Here is a 20,720-nt window from a genome sequence, read left to right as displayed (position 1 = left end):
GCCCAATTCGAATATAATTCAGAACGTATGTGCTATATTTATATATTCTGCATTTGTTTTGTATATTATGTACACTGATCTGATCTTTGTAAACGCGAGTTTTACGATATTAATGAGAAATTTGCCAATTTAATGGAAGTTGTTAATTTTTTCTGGCACGTTTCACGTTAGCAGACATTTTTCTTAAGTTACAGTCGAAAAATGTTTTTATGTAAAAGAATAGGAATGATTATTAGGAAGTTATTTTAAGATGACAAGATATTTCACGTCTTCTATTTAAATATAGCGTTAAATTTTAATTCCGTCAATTCGTATATACTCGTACATCGAATTTCCTTTTCTCATGTCATTTCTTTTCTTTCATTTCACATTTAATTACAAAGATAAAGTGTAAGTACGTTGCTCATAAAATTAATATCAAATGTCGCAAAATATACAAAAGTAAACTAAGAAGAGGGGTACATATTATTACACAAACTGTCGTTCATATTGCATATGTACATATGCAGTATAAAAACAATACTTTTTAGTTTTTAATCTCTTGTTTAAATAATCCTAATATCTAAATTTGTATCGGTCATTGATTCGATATAACTGCGTTTATTGGAAGTAATTAAGCTATAGCCTGCGCACAAGAGAAGAAGGAACAAACACGTATAGTATACACGCTTAAATAACAAAATTAAGTCAGTTTACGTTCAATGTGAACTTGATCAAAGTTCCAGTCTCGAATTATAGAGTTTCTTACTATCAGTTTACAAAATTCGATATTACGATTATGTACCGTATTTGAAAAACATAAAATGCTTTGTTCAATTTTAAATAAAACTAATATTTACCGAAGCGAATACGAAAAAAATGTTATCATCAAACTCAATTTTCAATTATCAAACTTAATCCAGCACAAATACAAATGTTCTTCGTGCTTTTTTACTTTTACTACTTTTCAACTCTCTATAGTTCGAGATTTGAGTTCCGCTAACTTTCTTTCTACTGCGCATGCGCAACAGGAAAACTTGAATTACACGTAATAGTAAAAAGTTCGAAAATCTTATCCTTTCGTGGCAGCGAAAGTAACCTAGGACTAGAGGTTCCATAACATTAATAATAATAAGGCAATAATATTAATATTAATAATAATGTAATCGAGTACTACTAACAATATTAATAATAATAATAATAATAATAATAGTATGGTAATGGCAAGATACACGCGGGTATAAATTAATCATTCCTTTCGTAATATCTACGACGTCTTCGGGATATTCTTTAGAAATTACTTTATTTCTGGTCAATATTCATTAACGAGCAACTTTTCTCTCTGTTTCTTATCACGATTTTTTTCACTTCATCACAATTGTACCGTTAGAAATTATTCAAAACATTGTTAAAATGTCCATGAAATATATGCAATTGCCGTATTGAATAAGCGAGTAATGAAGTTGCTGTTTCACTGAATAAAAGTGAAATCTCCAATGCGTGTGCTCAAGTATATAAGTTAAAAAAAGATTGGTACATCAATGCCTATTATTCTTAATCAATATTCATCATTTAACAATTAGGACCGAATTTTTACAAACCAACTCTAAACCACGACCCAATTTACAAATAAAAAGATCGATGTGTAAATTAACTATCAACTATTAATCTCCAATCCTATGTGAAGATATAATGTTCGGACCAAATTTCTAAACTAACGTGGACAATTCATGCGGACTATTGGTGGTTGCTGCGCTACTTAGATCCAATGTGGCAGCCGGAAGACCAGGACTGACGCTGCCGGTTGCTTCCCGTGGCAAATGCTGCGATCTATTTAGCTTATTTCCAGGACTCGGTGGCGATCTATCTGCTGGTGTATCCGGTGGCGTAACCACGTTTCTGTGTCCGCTCACGTTCAGATGATTGTGCGTCGCCGCGATCGGAGCTGGCGATGAGAGCAACAAGGGCGGTGGGGACATTGACACGTGTCGATGATGATGATGGTGATGATAGTGTTGGTACTGTGCAGCTCGGCCGTGCGTTGCGTGGCTGGTATTTAGTTGGTTCGTCACGGGCCCGACTTTCGTTGGGCAGCCAGCATGGTGGATGGTTAACGGGCCACGTAGTTGTTGTTGCTGTTGTAGCTGGGGCTGGTTCTGGTGCTGTTGCAGCTGCTGCTGACGCTGCAGCTGTACCGCCGCTTCGCACTGTTCGCGCGCTAACGCCTTCACGGCATTCGTCTTCTCCTACGAAATAAGAATGATAGGTTAGGTTGTAGTCAGGGGCCATAACAAATTAAAAAAGTTATAATATAAGAATTTACATTTTAGTTGAAATGATTCTAGTTACGAATAAGTATTAAAGATGATTCAAATCTTTTTCGTTACCGATAACCATGGTGAAAACTCTTTTGGATTACTTTCAGCCATTGTCAATCTTATTGTCTTATTATACTACATGCTTGAAGTAGAAGGAGGGGTACAGAGAAAAAGACTTTTTCTCGGCAAATATAATCGTTACTCAATTATTTTGTTCAACAGTTTTACAAATCTCCCCAAAATAAACGAGAATACGAAAATACACTGAATATCGTGTGTATGGTTATTTATAAAATCCCCTTGAAATAGTTGCGATCGCGGATCACATAAACAAACGAACCTGTCATTCTACAGAGTATCTTTTTCGGTGAAATTATGCAAACGTAAATGTAACTTCGGTAGAACTCCTCGAGAACTTGTAAGCTTATATGACTCTGACCCAACCAGTCCATTCTAAAGTGTATAATTTATAAAAGGGGATTATATTAATACGCGGAGGATGTGGTAGGTGGTAAGTTTTGCATATGAATGTTTGTTGATACAACGAATGGTTAAATGGAGGTTTTCATGAATGTGATAAGGACTAGATCGAATGTTTTAACATTTATAACTAGAATGCGTATTTTTATACAAGTTTGTAGTTTTACGAACATAATCAAAGAAATAAAATTTTAATAGAGATTTGTTTTCTTATATACGTATATTTTAGCGCATTTTATGCATTTTGCGCCATTTGCGTACTTTTCAATTTCGCACGAACGTATAAAGATCCGCAATATAATTATAACGCTTCTTAAAAATGTGAAAAATCCTGGTTTCCTAAAAGCTTGCAATTGATTTCAGAAAAATTTTTATGAACTCTACCAGATAAATTATGGTAACTCTGAAAAACAAAATTTCACGATAAAATGATTTCCGGGTAAAATACACATAAAAGATGATTTAGACGTGTTTGAACGTGTTCGTTTTCTTTTTTAATAGCGATATGTTCTTACCCTCTGCCACACGAAGACGTTATGGACCATTGCGCATCCACAAAACACGATGCCAAGGCCTATGAAAACCGACGTAACGATTGCCGGCGTCGAATGAAACTGGATGAATGTATACAATATCATACCTGAAAGCATTGTTAGAGGATCATTATAACACGTATGCCATAACAAGCGGGACAAAGAATCGGCGCAAATACATATTCTCAATACATATAATTCTCGAAGCGTAAACTATATACATATGCTTTTAATTGAAATTTTCAATACTAGTTGCAAATTATTTTTCAATTAATTTATTATTTAAGTCTTTATATATCAATTCTCGACGAATAAATTACTTAAATTATAGAGAATCTATCTTCAGACAATAGAGAATTCAATATTTTTGGTCGTTAAGTAATTTACAAATTTCTAAAACGATTACGTTCGAAGTTTTGGACAGTATTTGAAGTTTCTAACATGACATTAAAAAAAAATAAATAAATTTTATGATATAATTAAAAAAACATTGTAGTCTATCATAATTTCTATTCCGTCAAATTTATTAAAACGCAGTTTTCTTCTGAACAGAGTCAAAATGTCCGTCTTGAATCGAGTTCAACAGCTTAACGATCGATCGAGCGAATGATAGCTGTGTAAACTAGCATGACACAACGTAAACTTTAGATTAGATCTCGATCCATCCACCAGCCGTATTCATGCATGACATGAATATTCTGTTTCAGCTCTTTATAAATTAATCTGTTAAAACTTCTCTAAAAGACGATCATTTTTTATTTTTCTAAGAAAAATAATGACTATTCGGCGTTAAAATTAACTTTATTTCCATTGGATTTCTAAACTGATTTCATACACTCAGAGATAGTTCACAGTATCTTTTAGATTCATGCCTGAATTCAAGAAAAATTAAACGTATAACTTATGTACTAGTATCTTTCAAAAGGTTAAAGTTGACAGAATTGAAGGAATTGGTTCTTACCAGTTAGAAAGACGGGAATGCTAATGAAAAACCCTCCGACAGCACATATCCGGCTGATGGATGATTTTTGCAGGTACTTGTTACTCCTGAAACAGACAAAATTTGAAGTGAAAGTCAGTTTCACGATTCTATGATAATTGAGCGAAATATAAAGGAACCAGTTTTTTGTTTAACAGCCAAGAATCTTTCAAAAATTCTACTGTAATTGATACTTCAAATATATTTAGTCAGACAAAGGATAATCATAATCGCAACGTTAATCTTAACTTTAATTCAAGGATCAAACAGTATCATTATACATATAAAAGTAAACATAAAGTCTATCCACATTGTTGTTGTTGTTGTTGTTGTTGTTGTTGTTGTCGTTGTCGTTGTCGTTGTCGTTGTCGTTGTCGTTGTCGTTGTTGTTGTTGTTGTTGTTGTTGTTGTTATTATTATTATTATTATTATATGTTATTCTATAATTGATTTTTATTTCTTTATTATCAATATTATTCTATTTTCTATAATGATTCAATTATAGATCTTATTTTTTGTCAATCATATTTCACTGAAATGATCACTTTGAAAATAATCTAATAGTAAAAAATGAAAAATAATCTTTTTCTACCTTGTCTTCATTTTTTACAAACTCTGTCCACCGCCGCAAACCTATTAAATGCATGAAACGACAAAGCAAAGCTGCTTCACATAATTCCCCGCTCACGCAGTGTCAATCAGCTCACGACCGCAAACGATACTGCTAATTTCCAGCGACCACGAACGATTTCACCGTAATTGCCGGTGTGAAATTTACCAATACGTGCTCGAATTGGTCAATAATGGATAGAGCGCTCTTGCACACACTAATCTACCAACAAATAATATTGACTCAATTGAACAACAGCGCCTAGATTAACGGACAAACCGCATGTTCCAAACAGATTTACAATCACGGCAGAAAATACATGCCGTTATAGATGTTTCCTGGTCAAGACTAATTTCCACGCGTTAAGAACATTGTAACCGGAATCTAGGAAGAACTAGCACTTCCTGGAATAATACTATTGTGTCCTCGATGAATGTCTCTCCGCAATGCCCTCGAGTGAGTTGTTTTTGTCTTTGGTCGTACGACGTCCGGGATGAGAATTCGGGGAACGGTTTTGCGCTGCTTTAATACTCGCACAACCATCCATCCATGGGACTGCATCTTTTTAGGAGGACCAGTGATTAATCTTTTCCCTTTAATCTTTAATTTTCATCTCTAATTTCTCATGAGGCTAAGATTCCTGCATCTTTTATCATAATAATTTATTAATACTATTAATAAATTGAGACAATTTTACACGTCGTATTTTGCGTTATAAGATGACTTGTAATTTGTAAAATTTACCTGTAAAATTCCTTTGTTTGTTTTACCGAAGCAATAGTTGGCATTTCTATACGACAATAAGAATTTGTTAATACTAATAATTTGTAAGGTTATCATGTTATCATTCTTCTAATGGATAGTATATTATTGAAACTTTTTTTAATATTGAAACGCGATATTTTTTTGGAGAAGAAGTGCATAGTAGTAAAGAGTTGAATTCTACGGACGTAAAAAGTGGACATAACATTTTCTGTACATGGAGTCGCCTGGCCTAAACATTTTATGATTTCCGGGCAAAAAACAGACGAATCCAGCGCTGATTTTAAAGCAGCTTCATCCAAATAAGCCACAATAAGAAATTCCCACGAAACAGTTGCGTTCATCCCCTTTCGAGGTCGCCGACCTCTTTGAATGCGTTTCAAGTGCGTCGTACCAATGAAACTTCGAGTTCTAGACTAATTTCTCGGCCTTTTGCGTTAAATTTAACCTTCCGCGTTAGTGTATTTCGGACGAGCTCCTATTTTACGCTTTCGTCGACTTCACCAACGTAACACGCAGCATCCGCAAGTAAAACTGTCTCTTAAATTTGATGTGACACCGATACACGACGAGAAGAATCACAATGCCATTTTTATTCCACTTCGTTAATTTTTCGTCGTAAGGTTTAGCTGTAAATAGGATTAAAAAAATTTAGATTAACGAGGAATTTAAAATTGATCTGTTAAATCAACAATTTCCATTAGTTGTCGATAGATTTTATAAACCTCAGATTACTGAGAAATTATACACATTGCAAAATATTTACCATTGGTTACCCACGCTACACGTAAATTTGATCAATCTACCAATGCACTAACACTGCAATAAATTTCTATTGCAACATTCCACGCTCCTTTGCCGCACCTTAAACTCCTCGCTAGATTTATTCCACCTTAAAGTGTCACATAACTCCTACGACACCGATATCAAATCTTAAACTCCACCAAATTCCAGAGAAACTTGATTTCGTCGAGAGTAAGAGATTAAACTTAAAAAGCAATTTAAATTTATTTCATCTTTAAACTATCCCAAACTTCTTAAATATAATTTATATATATATATATATATATATATATATATATATATATATATATATAAAATATTATACACTTATTGTGTGCATTATATATTTCAAGAACTTTGCAATAAAAAATAAAACTTATTACATTTAAGATATGGTTATATCGCACAGGCTCGAATATGATAAAGAGGTTAAATAAATGTCTCGAATCTCCGCAACAAACTCACACAAACCACCTAAAACACGTATACACAATGTGCATTCACTACGAACTCGACTCCCATTCCCTGCCAAAATCACAGGCATGCAGAGTCAATTTCACTGCTCGAGCTAGTTGAATAGGGAAGAAGGTCGAGAGCTGGAGTTAAGGAGCATAGTTGGTAAAGAATCGCGTGCCGCCGCGCCATTAAGATCAAGCCCACGATCTCAACAATAAATATTAGACGGTTCTCTGACCTGCATTTCGCGTGCGACTCGGAACGATTCAAAAACGCGTAAATTTCCCATGAGTCGAATCAAACGTTCGCGATTTATCGCATTTAGGTTATATCGATATTGTCCACGAGTGGAGGCATTCAAACACAGATTGCTTTGTGTCACTCTATCGTAACTGCCCGTAATACATGATAATTTAATTTCGAATTCTTTCGAATATATGCACGTAACGAAAAATTTGTATTGGTTCGTCAATTGCAGACCAACCAGTTGTTAGCCAGTGAAAATAATGTAGATAATAATAGTGAAGAATTAGCTCGAGAAGAGTAAACAAACAAGGCGCCTTGATAAAAGGCACAATGTGGGTCCGCAAAGTGGTGGGATTTCGGCGCATGCGCATTGTTTCGCATCAACTTACAATTAGACATGCACGAAAGCTTCATTTCTGCCGCATACATACTTGGATTCGCGTGCATGAAATTCACAAAGTAGGTTATTGCTTGAAAAACAGCTTTAATCGAGCGAAGCTTTTAACCAGACTGAAATCAAGTCTTGGTTTCTTTAGAAATTCAGATGGAATAAGAGAAACCTATTTTATCTAGGTTAGGCTAGGATAAAGGTTAGGCTGCATCGGTTGGCTTATATGACTTTCCGGTGACTTTGAAGGGTAATACGGCGCCGGCGGTCGAGAAGGTAACTTCTCTATTGAACGAGATCTCGTTGATCTCGTCTAAGCAGGAAGAGTCTGTCGGCCCTTTGATTTTATACGAGTCTTTCCATTCACGATCGTGCGAGCTGACTACAGGCGACGACACGGACCCCCGACAAAACTGTCTGAGCCTATTCAAGGCGACGTCAAATAGTTTCACTCGGAGAGATGAATGGAGATAAGAATCACCGGAGCGTCTCTGCGCTTCGATGACAATGATATTTGGTCAATCCTCTTCTTGTTTCTCGTTTTGAAAGAAGGTTGTAAAAAAGAGTGCTACTAGATCGTCTAGGGAAATCACACGGTATATATTGCGTAATGCTATTGATTTATCAAAAATAACAAGAGGTTAAGGAGCTTTGGGGAGGTTGATTCAATTTTTTATAACCTGACATCTCTTTGAACAAATGTCTTAAGAAACGCTTGAATAAAATGTTAAAAAAAATAATAATTATGAAATCTTTTCCTGTATTTTTAGACAATAAGATTTACTATATCCTACGCCATAATAAGAATCAATTTGCTATGAACTGGTATCTCGGAAATTGTAAGAATTCAGAAAATATAAGGAGGCCGGAAGAGGTAAATGAAATCCACAGAAACATTGACCCAACCTCAGCCCAGTTAGCCAACAAACTAAAATATCTCGCTGCCTTTTCTATATTTACGACCAGAACGTGGTCATTAATTGAGTCTAGCGACTGCACCGTAGACGAGTCACTGACCGATGTTGCTTTAATGGATATGCGGAAAATCACGTGTTCCAGGTTCCAGGGATGTAGTTGTTTTCATTTCCGGAGAATACGGTCGACTCGCGTGTGTATACCAATCTATCTGAGGATAGGTGTTCCTTAGAATTACCAACTATATTACTTTCAACCTTGTGATTAAAATTTTTAAACGTCACTTAATAGCAATTCAGTCGAGTAAGCACAAACTTTCAAATGTCCTAATTTTCAAATCTTTATATTTTTTAATCTCAAAGATATTTTATTATTTGCCGTAGATCAAGCTTCGTGTTACCGGTACTGTAACATTACAATCCTACGAGAAGCAGAAAATAGTGAAAAAATCTGACCTAATAGATAGTAGTCAATATTCCTTTGACGCGTCTTATGCGAACCGCAGTTAGAGGAAATGCAAATAAGCTCTTGCGAAACGGTTTGCCGCACGACAAGCCTGCGAACAACGCCCAATGCAAGTTCGGTGGGAGTTACAGGAAGAGGGACGTCTAAAATCAACTAGGAATCCCTATTCAATCGTCTAATTTTCGATTCCGGCATCGAACTTCCCGAAGAAAATTAAATACAATTCCGACTCGAGATTTAATTTCAGTCTCGTAGCTAATGCAATCTAATCGCGTTTGCAAGGCTACGCTTCCGGTCAGAAGCCACGCGCTTCGATCGCGTACTTTCCGCATCGGAAGCGTACGCTTCGGTACGAACCCGTACGCTTCGGTACGAACCGCGTCGATTTTCAAAGGAATCATTGGACACCGGAAGAAGAAGAAGGAGGAAGAATAAAAGCACGTAAACCGGCAGGAGGTCAATCGAGACAAAATCGATATCGTTGAAAGCCGAAAAAAGACCCGAATTTAGGCTACAGTACATATTCGAATTGAATATATTCAAGGTTTAGATTTTCTTCTCCTGAAAATTATAAACATAAATGAGTCGACAAGCGATCTTGAAAAGCGTCTGTTCCATCTAGATTATGTAAATTGCGTGAATTACCGTTAGCCATAATTCATAATTTATCGAAAAAGCGCGCTTCTTCTCAACTACGCTTTCCCCTACCAGCACCGACATTATCGGCAGATCGATAAGTATCAAAATACCACAAAGATATTAATCTCATCTTTCTTCTAACCGCGAAAAAATGCCGCGCAAATGATAAAACAACAGATCAGCCAGAAACATCGAATTCTCCACGCTTCCGACTGCAAGAAGAAAAACAAAGTTATTTGTGTATGATGGAAACGTCTCTGGACGATGCTCTTAAGCGGTCGAGTGCGCGCGAGAATAGCATCGCGGATCGGCATTTCCACGGTGAGGATTGTAAAACGGTTACGCAGATGATGGATCATACGCATGGACCGTAGAGACTATCGTGAATGATGGATCAGACACACATACGCGTTCTTCGCTCTTCCGATATTTTTCGTAACAACTGCTGCGATCTCGTCATTGGAAACGATCTCGGGAAATTCAATCGAATATCGAGGAAATTTATAGAAAGCTACAGCTGTGTTCGAGCATTATTCTAGAGAAAAGTGATTAACTCTATGAGACTAACGATACAATACGTCTCAAGATAACTTTTAGGAAAATGATTGTAAAATTCTTTAAAATTCTTTCGACACTTTTCGGTATATTCTTGTCATATTGATTCTGAAAGTATTTGATTAATTTGCTGGTTAATAGGAAGTTGGTTAAAACCGAAGTTAGTTAAAGAAATAAGTAAACACGAAACCCGTGGATACTCTAGACATATGATTCTACCTGCACGCGACAAAAATATTCATGATCTGAACAAGGAAAGAAGTGTTGTTAGATTCGCGTCATGCTGCAAATGAAAGATTTACAGCTCGAACCCAATTATCTGTTACATTACATTCTCGGGCACGTGTAGGCTGAACGTCATGATATATGAACACAAGTATAGAAAGAACAACATGGATATTTCGCGCGAAGAAAACGAAGCTTCACATATACAGTGTATAACCACTCGACAGTATTTGCTCACGAAAAATACGAGTTGTTAAAGTCTAACAAAAATTACGTATACAGTGGCAAAGAAGAAAACTGTTATGCCGTTTACTCTTATTTCTAATTGACAGAAAGTCGTCAACGAACAAAGAGCGCTTTTTCTTATCCTCTGTACCTTCGCGAAGCAATCACAGAAATTCTCCAAAATGCTTCGTGTCGACTAAACAAAGAAAAAAAAAAAAAATGACAGCTGCTAAGAGCAAACTACCTCCGGAATTTTCTTCGTTTCTAAGTGAACCAGGAAGAAAGAAGGGAAGGGTTAATGACGCCGAAACTGAAGAGTGGCCACGGATCGTTTGAAAGGGGCCACGACAACCGTTACGATTCAGTCGCACCTGTTCCTCTTCCTAGGTTACCACGCCGAACCATTGCGCGCTTTTACGAGCGTTCCCGCGATAGTTTCCTGGCACTTGCTCGCCCTTTCATCGAAGGGTCGATCGGTTAATTTAAACTCTCGAAGGCTTTGTCCAGTCGGTAACATCGATAAGCTTAAGTCGAAATACGGATTTCTCGTAAATTCAGAATTTTATTGCCACCAGGATGTATATGGAGGCGACAGATGAAGAACACGATGTAAATTAGATTTCTTGCTTTTATAGAGAAGCAATTTTTAAATTGAACACCAGTCGTCGATCGGTTCTGTAGATCGTTTTTAATAACAAAATAAATTTGGTTAGTCCATAAAGGTTTGTTCGTGTGAATCTTCCCATAGATCATCCGTAACGTAAATACCGCTATAACCGGCTGCAGATACATTTTCCTTGAACATGTGGCGGCACTTGACAGTAAACTTCCCAACAGTTTACGTCGCGTGACGCACGACACAAAGACCCTATACCTGCGGACAAGATGATTGCCAGATGTCGATACATTCGTACCGAATATTTCCAGCTAGCCAAGGGACCGCTATAAATCTTAGGATTTATTTTAGCTAAGGTCCTCCAAAGAGACAAACAGTCTTTGTTTATCAGTCTCGAAGTCGACCACCTACCACGGGGACACACGAGAAATCTGCTATCTCTCACGTACGACGCTGCCCGCTAGCAACACCCTCTCAAAGCTTTTCTCAACGAATCCGATGCCTTCGCATCCTTAGACACATCCCAACGAGTCTTCCTCCGCAGCAGCATCGCGACAAAAATGTCAGTCTATTACCGCGAGTTACCGCAGTATATCACGATCGTTATACTTACACGGTTCGAGCCGAATAATTATCTAAGCTCTCGACATCTCGTGCAATCATTGTCCGCACTCGCAGCGTATCTCGAATCGTAGCTATCCAAGCTCTATCTTATAACCGCGCATTCGCGAACCGAATACAATCGCGAATCCTGTATCAAGTGTACTCATTGACATTAGAGTGAATAAACATTTATCGTTCAAGAAATCTGAGAAATCTGAGTCGAAAGAGAACACAGCTAAGTGTCCCTTACCCTTTAGGGAGAAGAAAATCCCACGCACCTAACCCCAACCCGAATACTAGCCTCACAGCCTCACGACTAGTTGTTCATTCCGAATTAACTAGCTCGATGATGGCCCAGCAACCGCGACCAGGCTCTCCGGAGCAGACTCGCAGCTACCCCGTTCTACCCCCCCCCCCCCCCGTGGCAGAAGTGTAGCAGAACTCTCCGCACTAACGACGCTAACACTACAAAGAAAAGGAAAATAGAAACAGCAACGCAAATAAACACACACAACAGGTTCGCCGTATTGGAATCCTCAAACGACGCCATGGAAATCGTAGAACCGCCACCAAACCAACACTCACAGAGAATCCCCCCTCCCCCACCAATATTTGTGGACGACGTCATTGACATACAGACAATGATCAAGTCCCTAGAGAGAGATATCAGCAAGGAGGAATATAACCTTAAGATAAGCAACAACAAAGTAAAAATACTACCGACGAACCCAGAAGCTTACAGAAAACTCACCAAGACACTCAGGACCCTGAACGCCAACTTCCACACCTACCAGCTCAAACAGGAAAGGCCTTTCCGGGTGGTCCTACGAAACATACACCACTCAGCAGACATAGACGAACTAAAATACGAACTCTCAAAACTCGGCCACGAAGTCATCAACGTAAGTAATATAAGGCATAGAGTCTCGAAAGACCCGTTATCCTTATTCTTCCTAGACATTAAACAAAAGCCGAACAATAAGGAAATCTACAACATCAGTCGCCTAATGAACGCGATAGTAAAGATCGAACCACCGCTCGTGAAAAAAGAAATAGTGCAGTGCAAAAGGTGCCAAAGGTACGGTCATACGCAGAAATACTGCAACCATACTTTCCGCTGCGTTAAATGCGCAGGCACTCACTCCACTGACCAGTGCGCCAAATCACCGGAAACCCCAGCGAAATGCATCCACTGCCAAGGGGACCACCCTGCCAACTACAAAGGCTGCCCAGCATATAAAACACTATACACGAACAGGTACCCTAAGCTCAGAGCAAAAGAGGTATCCAACCAAACACCCAGCCCGCCGAAATTCACGACTACCCCAACCCCCTCAACCAACCAAACACCCAGTCCTACCATCTCCAAATTCATCTCCACCTCAACCTCCTATGCCCAAGCAGTACAAGGCATCCAAAATAACCCGAACAGCCAAAGGAACCTTCCCCAAAACAGTGTCCCCAACCCACCTAACACAGACAACTCCTCAAGGCTTGAAAAGCTAATAGAGAAACAATCGGAGCAAATAAATCACTTGCTATCGCTACTAACACTCATCGTGGAAAAATTAGCACGCCCCGACTCAAAATAAAACCAAGGCGCATAGCACTCTGGAACGCCAACGGTCTAGCGCAACACAAACTTGAACTAGAACTCTTCTTAAAACACCAGCAAATCGACGTAATGCTCGTATCGGAAACCCACTTCACCGACAAGAGCTACCTGAAAATAAATGGTTACAAATTCTACCATACCCAACACCCCAGCGGAAAGGCCCACGGTGGCACCGGAATAATAATCAAAGCAAGTATTAAGCACTACGAACTTCCATCATTCCAGAAAGACTACCTCCAAGCAACAAACGTAGCAATAGAAGACTGTCATGGCTCAATCACCACCTCAGCAGTATACTGCCCTCCCAGACACTCCATCGCCAAAGAAGACTTTGATAACTTCCTGGACACCCTGGGCAATAGATTCATAGTTGGAGGAGACTATAACGCCAAGCACATCCAATGGGGCAGCAGACTGGTTACAGCAAGAGGCAAAAACCTCTTAAACAGCATAATAAACAACAACCTCAACTACCTCACCACATACGAACCCACATACTGGCCCACTGACACCAACAAAATACCCGACCTTCTCGACTTCTTCATAACTAAAAATAGCCCATCAAGACACGTCCAGATCAACTCCTCGGCTGATCTCTCCTCTGATCATTCTCCCGTGATAGCAACAGTCAGTTCAACAATCATCGAGAATACACCTAATGGCTCCATTCACAACCAACACACCAACTGGCAGCTCTTCAGAGAAGTCTTTACACACTCGACCTCAGAGCCTTCACCCCACTAAAAACAAAGGAAGATATCGAAGCAGCCACGGAATACTTAAACACGAGCATAATAAACGCAATCCGCCTTTCCACACCGACAAAGCCATCTAACAGCAAACAAGAATATCCCCAATACATACTAAAAAAAAAATAGCAGAAAAACGTAGACTAAGAAGAGTATGGCAGACCCATAGAACACCGGAGGACAAACGCAAACTTAACAACGCAACTAGAAAGCTATCCAGAACCTTAAGAAACTATAAAAACGACTGTTTCCATAAATACCTCGCCAGCTTATCCCCCACAGCCGACGCCAACTACTCACTATGGAAGGCCTCCAGGAAACTCACACGCCCCCCACAAATAATCCCACCTATCCGCCGTCCGCAAGGTGGATGGGCGCGAAGCCCTATAGAAAAAGCCGACCTGTTTGCAAAACACTTGTCAAAAGTATTCAAACCCCATTCCCCCAAAGCCGCCGCGGACGTTACTGAATACCTGCACACCCCCTTCCAAATGTCCCCTCCTATCGAACCCTTCTCCTCTGCAGAGACTATAGAAACAATCAGTCGCCTAAACCCCAAGAAAGCAGCAGGACACGACCTAATAGGCAATAGAGCAATCAAGGAACTTCCCACAAAAGGGATAGCACTCATCACATCGATTTTTAATGCTATCCTTCGCCTGGAACACTATCCTAAGGCTTGGAAAATCTCATTGATTACCCTCATCCCTAAACCCGGTAAACCGATATACGAAACCTGCTCCTATCGCCCAATCAGTCTTTTACCTACCCTGTCCAAACTATTCGAGAAGATGCTCACGAACCGACTCCTTCCAATCCTAGAGAACTTGAAAACACTCCCAGATCACCAATTCGGCTTCCGAAAACATCATTCTACAGTAGAGCAAATCCACCGCTTAACTCATACGATCAGCCAAACACTCGAAAAGAAAAAATATTGCTCAGCGGTTTTCCCAGACATCCAACAGGCATTCGATAAAGTATGGCATGAAGGGCTACTATACAAACTTAAAAAGATCCTACCCCACCCCTACTACTCCATCCTAAAATCTTACCTAACCAATAGACAATTCATGGTTAAATGCCTAGACGCCACTTCCGCAACATTCCCAATAGAAGCCGGCATACCCCAAGGTAGTGTCCTCGGACCCCTACTGTACTCCATCTACACTGCCGACCTACCTATATCAAACGATATAACAATAGCGACATTTGCAGACGACACAGCGCTATTGGCTACCCACGCAGACCCGGTAATAGCCTCATCCACTCTCCAGCGAAGTCTCGACTCCATGGAAAAGTGGTTTCACAAATGGGGCTTCAAAGTCAACGAAAAGAAATCCTCACATGTAACCTTCACGCTCCGAAAACAAACCTGCCCCCAGGTCACCATCAACAATGCAACAGTTCCTAGCAGGGACACAGTCCGATACCTGGGCATGGACAGGAGACTAACGTGGAAGACACACATCTCAGATAAAAGGAAGCAACTAAAGGACAAACTAAAAAAACTCTATTGGCTCACGGGCCGACGCTCCAAACTAAATATACAGAATAAAATTACCCTCTACAAGACCGTAATAAAACCTGTCTGGACCTACGGAATCCAACTATGGGGAACAGCAAGTAACTCCAACATTGAAATACTCCAACGCTTTCAATCGAAAACGCTAAGATCCCTAATTGACGCACCTTGGTATGTAACCAATGAAACAATACACCGCGACCTCAAGATACCCACCGTCAAAGAGGAAATAGCAAAATATAGCGACAGATATAGCAAAAGAATCAACAAACACCGAAACCCCCTAATCACTGGACTACTCGATACGACGGACCAGATTCGCAGGCTGAAGAGGCACTACCCGCTAGACCTAAACGTTAGATTCATTTAATTATCCAAATTAAGCATATGCACTTACTTATATTACTTATAAATTATACCTATCTATAATAAGTATTAACTTATTGTAAATAAACAGCCATGTCACTGCGCCACGCCAGAAAAATTACTGAAAATTCTCAACGCGAGAATTGATTGTAATCTCAACAAATAAATAAAAAAAAAAAAATACAATAACACATTTCATTTTAAATTAAAACGAGAATAAATACTATTGTGTATAAATTTAATAGAACGACACACGTGATTTGTAGTCAACACTGTGACAGTTTGTGCAATTACCTTTTAATCGAGTGGAAACGAGAGCATTTTCAAATTTCTATTAACCAACGGTATTATCAATCAATTTTAACAATGATTGAAGGTTGCAAAATTAAATATAAAATGATTTATTAATAGCATACGTAGTGTTAAATTTGCAAACAAGCAGCGTATCTTTTAAGAATAATAAAGACACCAGAAAATAAAGATAATATTCTAATTACATTGCAAATTAATGAATAATTTAAGAAATGTATTTTTGTTATATTAATGTATCACAGATTCTAGGTAAAGTATTAATTTAATTTACTTATTATTTAGGAGATTGTATTTGAAATATAATTACAATTTGTAAGGTGTAATCAGCACACCTTTAAGCTAGTAGATATTTGGTAGCAGTTCTCAAGTCTTTGTGCAATATAGCACAATTGAGTTTAACCGAGTTTAATCCCTTTGACCAGCCAGCTTCCAATTTCATTTATGGCATAATCTCCTGACAATTTCATGCCCTTCAGAAGAAACACAATATCCTATTATCGTTTTGTGATCGTTGAATATGATCCGTTTTCTGTTGTTTTTAGATTCAAGTGACGAAAACTTATGAAATGATATTTTAAGTTTAAACTGATCAATTAATTTAATTAATTGATTTATTGTAGCAACAATGGTAAATTGTTTAAATAGAGAAAGAAATTTACAACGAAAAATGTATGAATGTAATATTTGAAATCTAAAATGATAAATTATTGTGCGAAAATAATAAAACTCGCAATGTCAGCACATGGTCTCATTAGAACGTGTTTAACGAGCGTAGCGTAAGCGTGAAAATGAAAACGTTGAGGCTCTCGTGGTGTAAAAAGGCTAAATTCCTCATAAAAATACAAGAAATGAGAGGGAACGTTCGCCCTTGAACACATAAAACCAAAAAAAAAAAAAAAAAAAAAAAAAAAAATAGAAAAGGAAAAAAACCACAAATTTTAGTGAAGCTATTTTACTGAAACTTATATCATTTTAACAGCTATATATAAAACGTTGAATTATTTCCTTTCGCGCAGAGCAATTTTACTTCAAATTTCTAGCTTCAGAATGATAATTACGTATTTGTAATTATCAACAAGCTTTAAAAATATGGAATATTCAGCCAGATGAAATATAGGTAAAGTATTTAGAAGAAAAAAGATTGAAATGTTTTATGTAAAACGATTAAATTAAGTGGTTGAGTTTGAAAATTTGACTCGGTTTAATAATTCAATGGAAAAAATATTCGCCCTATGAAAAAAAATTCATGTTCCTGTCGATATATCGGCGAGGTGCTCCTCTACTTTCGACTGCTCTGCAATTCAAATGCAATACTCGAATATACATGGCGAAAGAAATGGAAATTGAGGAATTTAAGGGAACCAATTACTCTCGCGTCGACGTAACTTCAAAATGTTTCACGTGTCGGTGTTTGCGAAATGAAGTTCGTCGTTATCCGATTAACACGCTTGCAGATGCGTTCTTTTTGTTGCAAAGTAAATGGACAAATTGTGAACAAATAATGTTTACAATTACATCAAAATTAATGTCCTAAACTTTACCAAGAATTATTAAAAATCCCTGCGTATTGCTTACGTAATGTTGATATTGAGTAGTACCATACATAACCTCAACATTATGATACTTACAAACATCGCTAAACAAGTAGTGCGAACGATGTCGAGTAAGTATTCACTATGTAAAAAGTATTTATAGATAAAAAGTATGGGAAATATATAACCGAATGTATTTAACTTTTCCAACATTTTAGCATTTCGCTTGGCGTTGGTACAACTTGAAGTAAATGAAGTAAAACGCAAAAATGTAGAGCGGGCAGTTTCCTACATTTCTAGCGCAAAAGAGCGCAATGCTGATATTATAGCTCTTCCTGAATGCTTTAATTCACCATATGGAATACGTAATAATTTGTTTTTTTTTTCAATAATTTACCATGTGTGTAACAACTATATAGAAAAAAGTAAAAGTAGACAAATTACCTTACCGTTTATACTTCCATAAAGATTGTGAATTGAGTCGAGAATATAGGATTTCCCCATTTTCATGATTATCGTGATTTTTGTATAAATATATTTTTTAAGATACTAATAATTAGGTACTTATAAATTGGTATTATCAATTATTTTGCATTTATAATTCCGCCTCTAGTATAAGTGTTAATTGAAAACTAACTTTATGTTTCAAAAAGTACTAGCAAAGTCGTAGAGTAACAAGCCACTGATGCTAACACAAATAGCATTGTCGTAATTAAATATTTCTAAATATTCATTTTTCATTTTGAACCTGTAGAAACAATTTATTATATATACTGTTAGCTAAGTAATTGCATATTTAATTAAGTCGAGATATAAAACTTAGTTATTTTAATAATTTAAAAAATAAAAAACTGACAAAAATTTCAATTTAATTTATGGTTGGAACAAAAGACAGTTATTTTTCATTAATTGAAATATTGCAATGCAGAGTACTTTCGAAAATACGCCGAGAGTATTCCTGATGGTGAAACGAGCGTTGCTTTATCGAATGCAGCTAAAGAAAACAACATCTATGTAGTTGGTGGTACGATGCCTGAAATAGAGGGCGATAAATTGTACAATACCTGTACTATTTGGGGTCCCGATGGAACTTTGATAGCAAAACACCGAAAGGTAAGTAATATATTCCTTTATGGCTTTGAATTTGAAAATATTGGGGTGAAGAAAGTGACTCTATCTAGGAATAATTTAGGAATATACATATGTACATACGTATACTATAACCAATTCTATAATTTACGGTTTATAAAATACGTTATGATACGGAAAACGCCCATTTTTGTTGTAATGTGTAATATAAATTTTTCACATACGAAAATACTTATTTTTTCTCCTTTTTAAACATTATTAAATGATAAGATTTTTTAATAAAAGAAAGTGATAAAAACGCTGTCAGTTATTAAATAAAAAATAATTAAAGTTTAGGAGTTGGTAACTTTGATATTAAATTACAAAAGTTGCAGCAATAGAATTAGCGACTACATTTTTATGTTATTAGGTACATCTATTCGACATCGACATTCCTAATAAGATTACTTTTCGAGAGAGTGATTCACTCAGTCCTGGTAACTCCCTAACGACGTTCGATGTGAAGGGCTGCAAAATAGGTATTGGCATATGCTATGATATTAGATTCGAGGAAATGGCACGCATTTATCGGAACAAAGGTACAGTAACTTAATCGATCAATACTTAACTAGCAAAAAATTAAATATCTGTATAAAAAGAAGCTTAATTTAAAAAACCAGTATATTTGCTGAAAATGAAACAAATAAAAGAATTAAAAGCACAATAAGAGGACTGTCCTCGCATATTCAGAAATGATGGAATGTGAACCGTGCAACTACGAAGTTAATTGGTATTCGGTGGCTTCATATTTCCTGCTTCTCTGGGTTAGGTTGCCAAATGCTGATATATCCAGCGGCATTCAATATGACCACTGGACCACTGCACTGGTCATTACTTCAGCGTTCCAGAGCGAATGATAATCAATTATACGTTGCTTGCATATCACCGGCTCGTGTTCCTTCAGCAAGTTACGTCGCATGGGGGCATACACAGTTGACCAATCCCTGGGGAGAGATTCTTTACGATTTGGAAACTCAAGAGAATATGGCAGTCACCGATATCGGTAATTTACAGCTTAAAATTAAAAGCGAGAGATCCATGATGTAATTAATTTTTAGTCTCGCTAATTTATCGATTTAGCCATCTTCCTCTGTATTTGTTGAATTTATTAGTAAGCATTACTTATTACTTCGTATGTTTCTTTTTTCTAACAGATCTAAAAGTTGTTGAGGAAGTAAGGGCTCAGATACCTACATTTTCTCAGAGACGTACAGATTTGTACGACACTGTCTGTAAGAAGGAGTAACTCTACACTAAAACAGAAAATGTTTTTTTATAATATTTCTACTACAATATCCTTTTTTTGCGAATTATTACTAATTTCTTATCATTTGTACTAAATGAATGACTCAATTAAGAAAACCAAAACGTTATAAATAATAATCTGTATATCTTGTGTATCAACATGTAATTGGATATTATAATAATATAGGAATGCTATAATAATATAGGATAATAATATAGGAGAATAGAATAATAATATATAATAATAATATGCTTTTAAACACCTTTAATATCGATCACATAAATTGTTATAATTCACAATGATTACGCATACATAAAAGACCCCTTGATAGTAAAATTTACGATCAAAAGGCAATTACGTATCGTTTAACAACATTTAATTTATAACACCTTTTAAACATTTAGACAGATTAACACATAACACTTCTTATATATAAACATCAATTCGAAGTTATCAGCTTGGAGAAATTG

General features: G+C 37.0%; 2 protein-coding genes and 1 long non-coding RNA gene across 3 annotated transcripts; 1 reads left to right on the top strand and 2 right to left on the bottom strand.

Annotated features, from left to right (window-relative positions):
• Positions 1 to 1,123: 1,123 nt before the first annotated feature.
• On the bottom strand, positions 1,124 to 4,929 carry LOC126877676 (dual specificity tyrosine-phosphorylation-regulated kinase 1A-like). Its single transcript, XM_050640263.1, has 4 exons — positions 4,882 to 4,929; positions 4,272 to 4,357; positions 3,293 to 3,417; positions 1,124 to 2,225 (listed from the first exon to the last, which is right to left on the bottom strand). The coding sequence occupies exons 1-4, from the start codon at positions 4,890 to 4,892 to the stop codon at positions 1,689 to 1,691; spliced, it is 759 nt and encodes a 252-aa protein (XP_050496220.1). The 5' UTR covers positions 4,893 to 4,929; the 3' UTR covers positions 1,124 to 1,688.
• Positions 4,930 to 5,510: 581 nt separating this feature from the next.
• Positions 5,511 to 6,658, bottom strand: LOC126877675 (uncharacterized). Its single transcript, XR_007695241.1, has 3 exons — positions 6,428 to 6,658; positions 5,644 to 6,290; positions 5,511 to 5,545 (listed from the first exon to the last, which is right to left on the bottom strand). It is a non-coding gene; the product is annotated as an uncharacterized LOC126877675 (long non-coding RNA).
• An 11,405-nt stretch (positions 6,659 to 18,063) lies between these two features.
• Positions 18,064 to 20,518, top strand: LOC126877681 (omega-amidase NIT2-like; the record flags this gene model as incomplete). The annotated part of the gene is made up of 5 exons (XM_050640270.1): positions 18,064 to 18,241; positions 18,805 to 18,989; positions 19,375 to 19,543; positions 19,774 to 20,007; positions 20,159 to 20,518. Coding segments are annotated over 5 exons (858 nt in total), but the record flags the coding sequence as incomplete, so codon positions are not given.
• Positions 20,519 to 20,720: the final 202 nt, after the last annotated feature.

Source organism: Bombus huntii, unplaced genomic scaffold, assembly GCF_024542735.1.
Source record: "Bombus huntii isolate Logan2020A unplaced genomic scaffold, iyBomHunt1.1 ctg00000213.1, whole genome shotgun sequence".
Taxonomy (NCBI): domain Eukaryota; kingdom Metazoa; phylum Arthropoda; class Insecta; order Hymenoptera; family Apidae; genus Bombus; species Bombus huntii.
The sequence above is the reverse complement of the archived record's forward strand: the minus strand, read 5'-3'. Positions and strand labels throughout refer to the sequence as shown.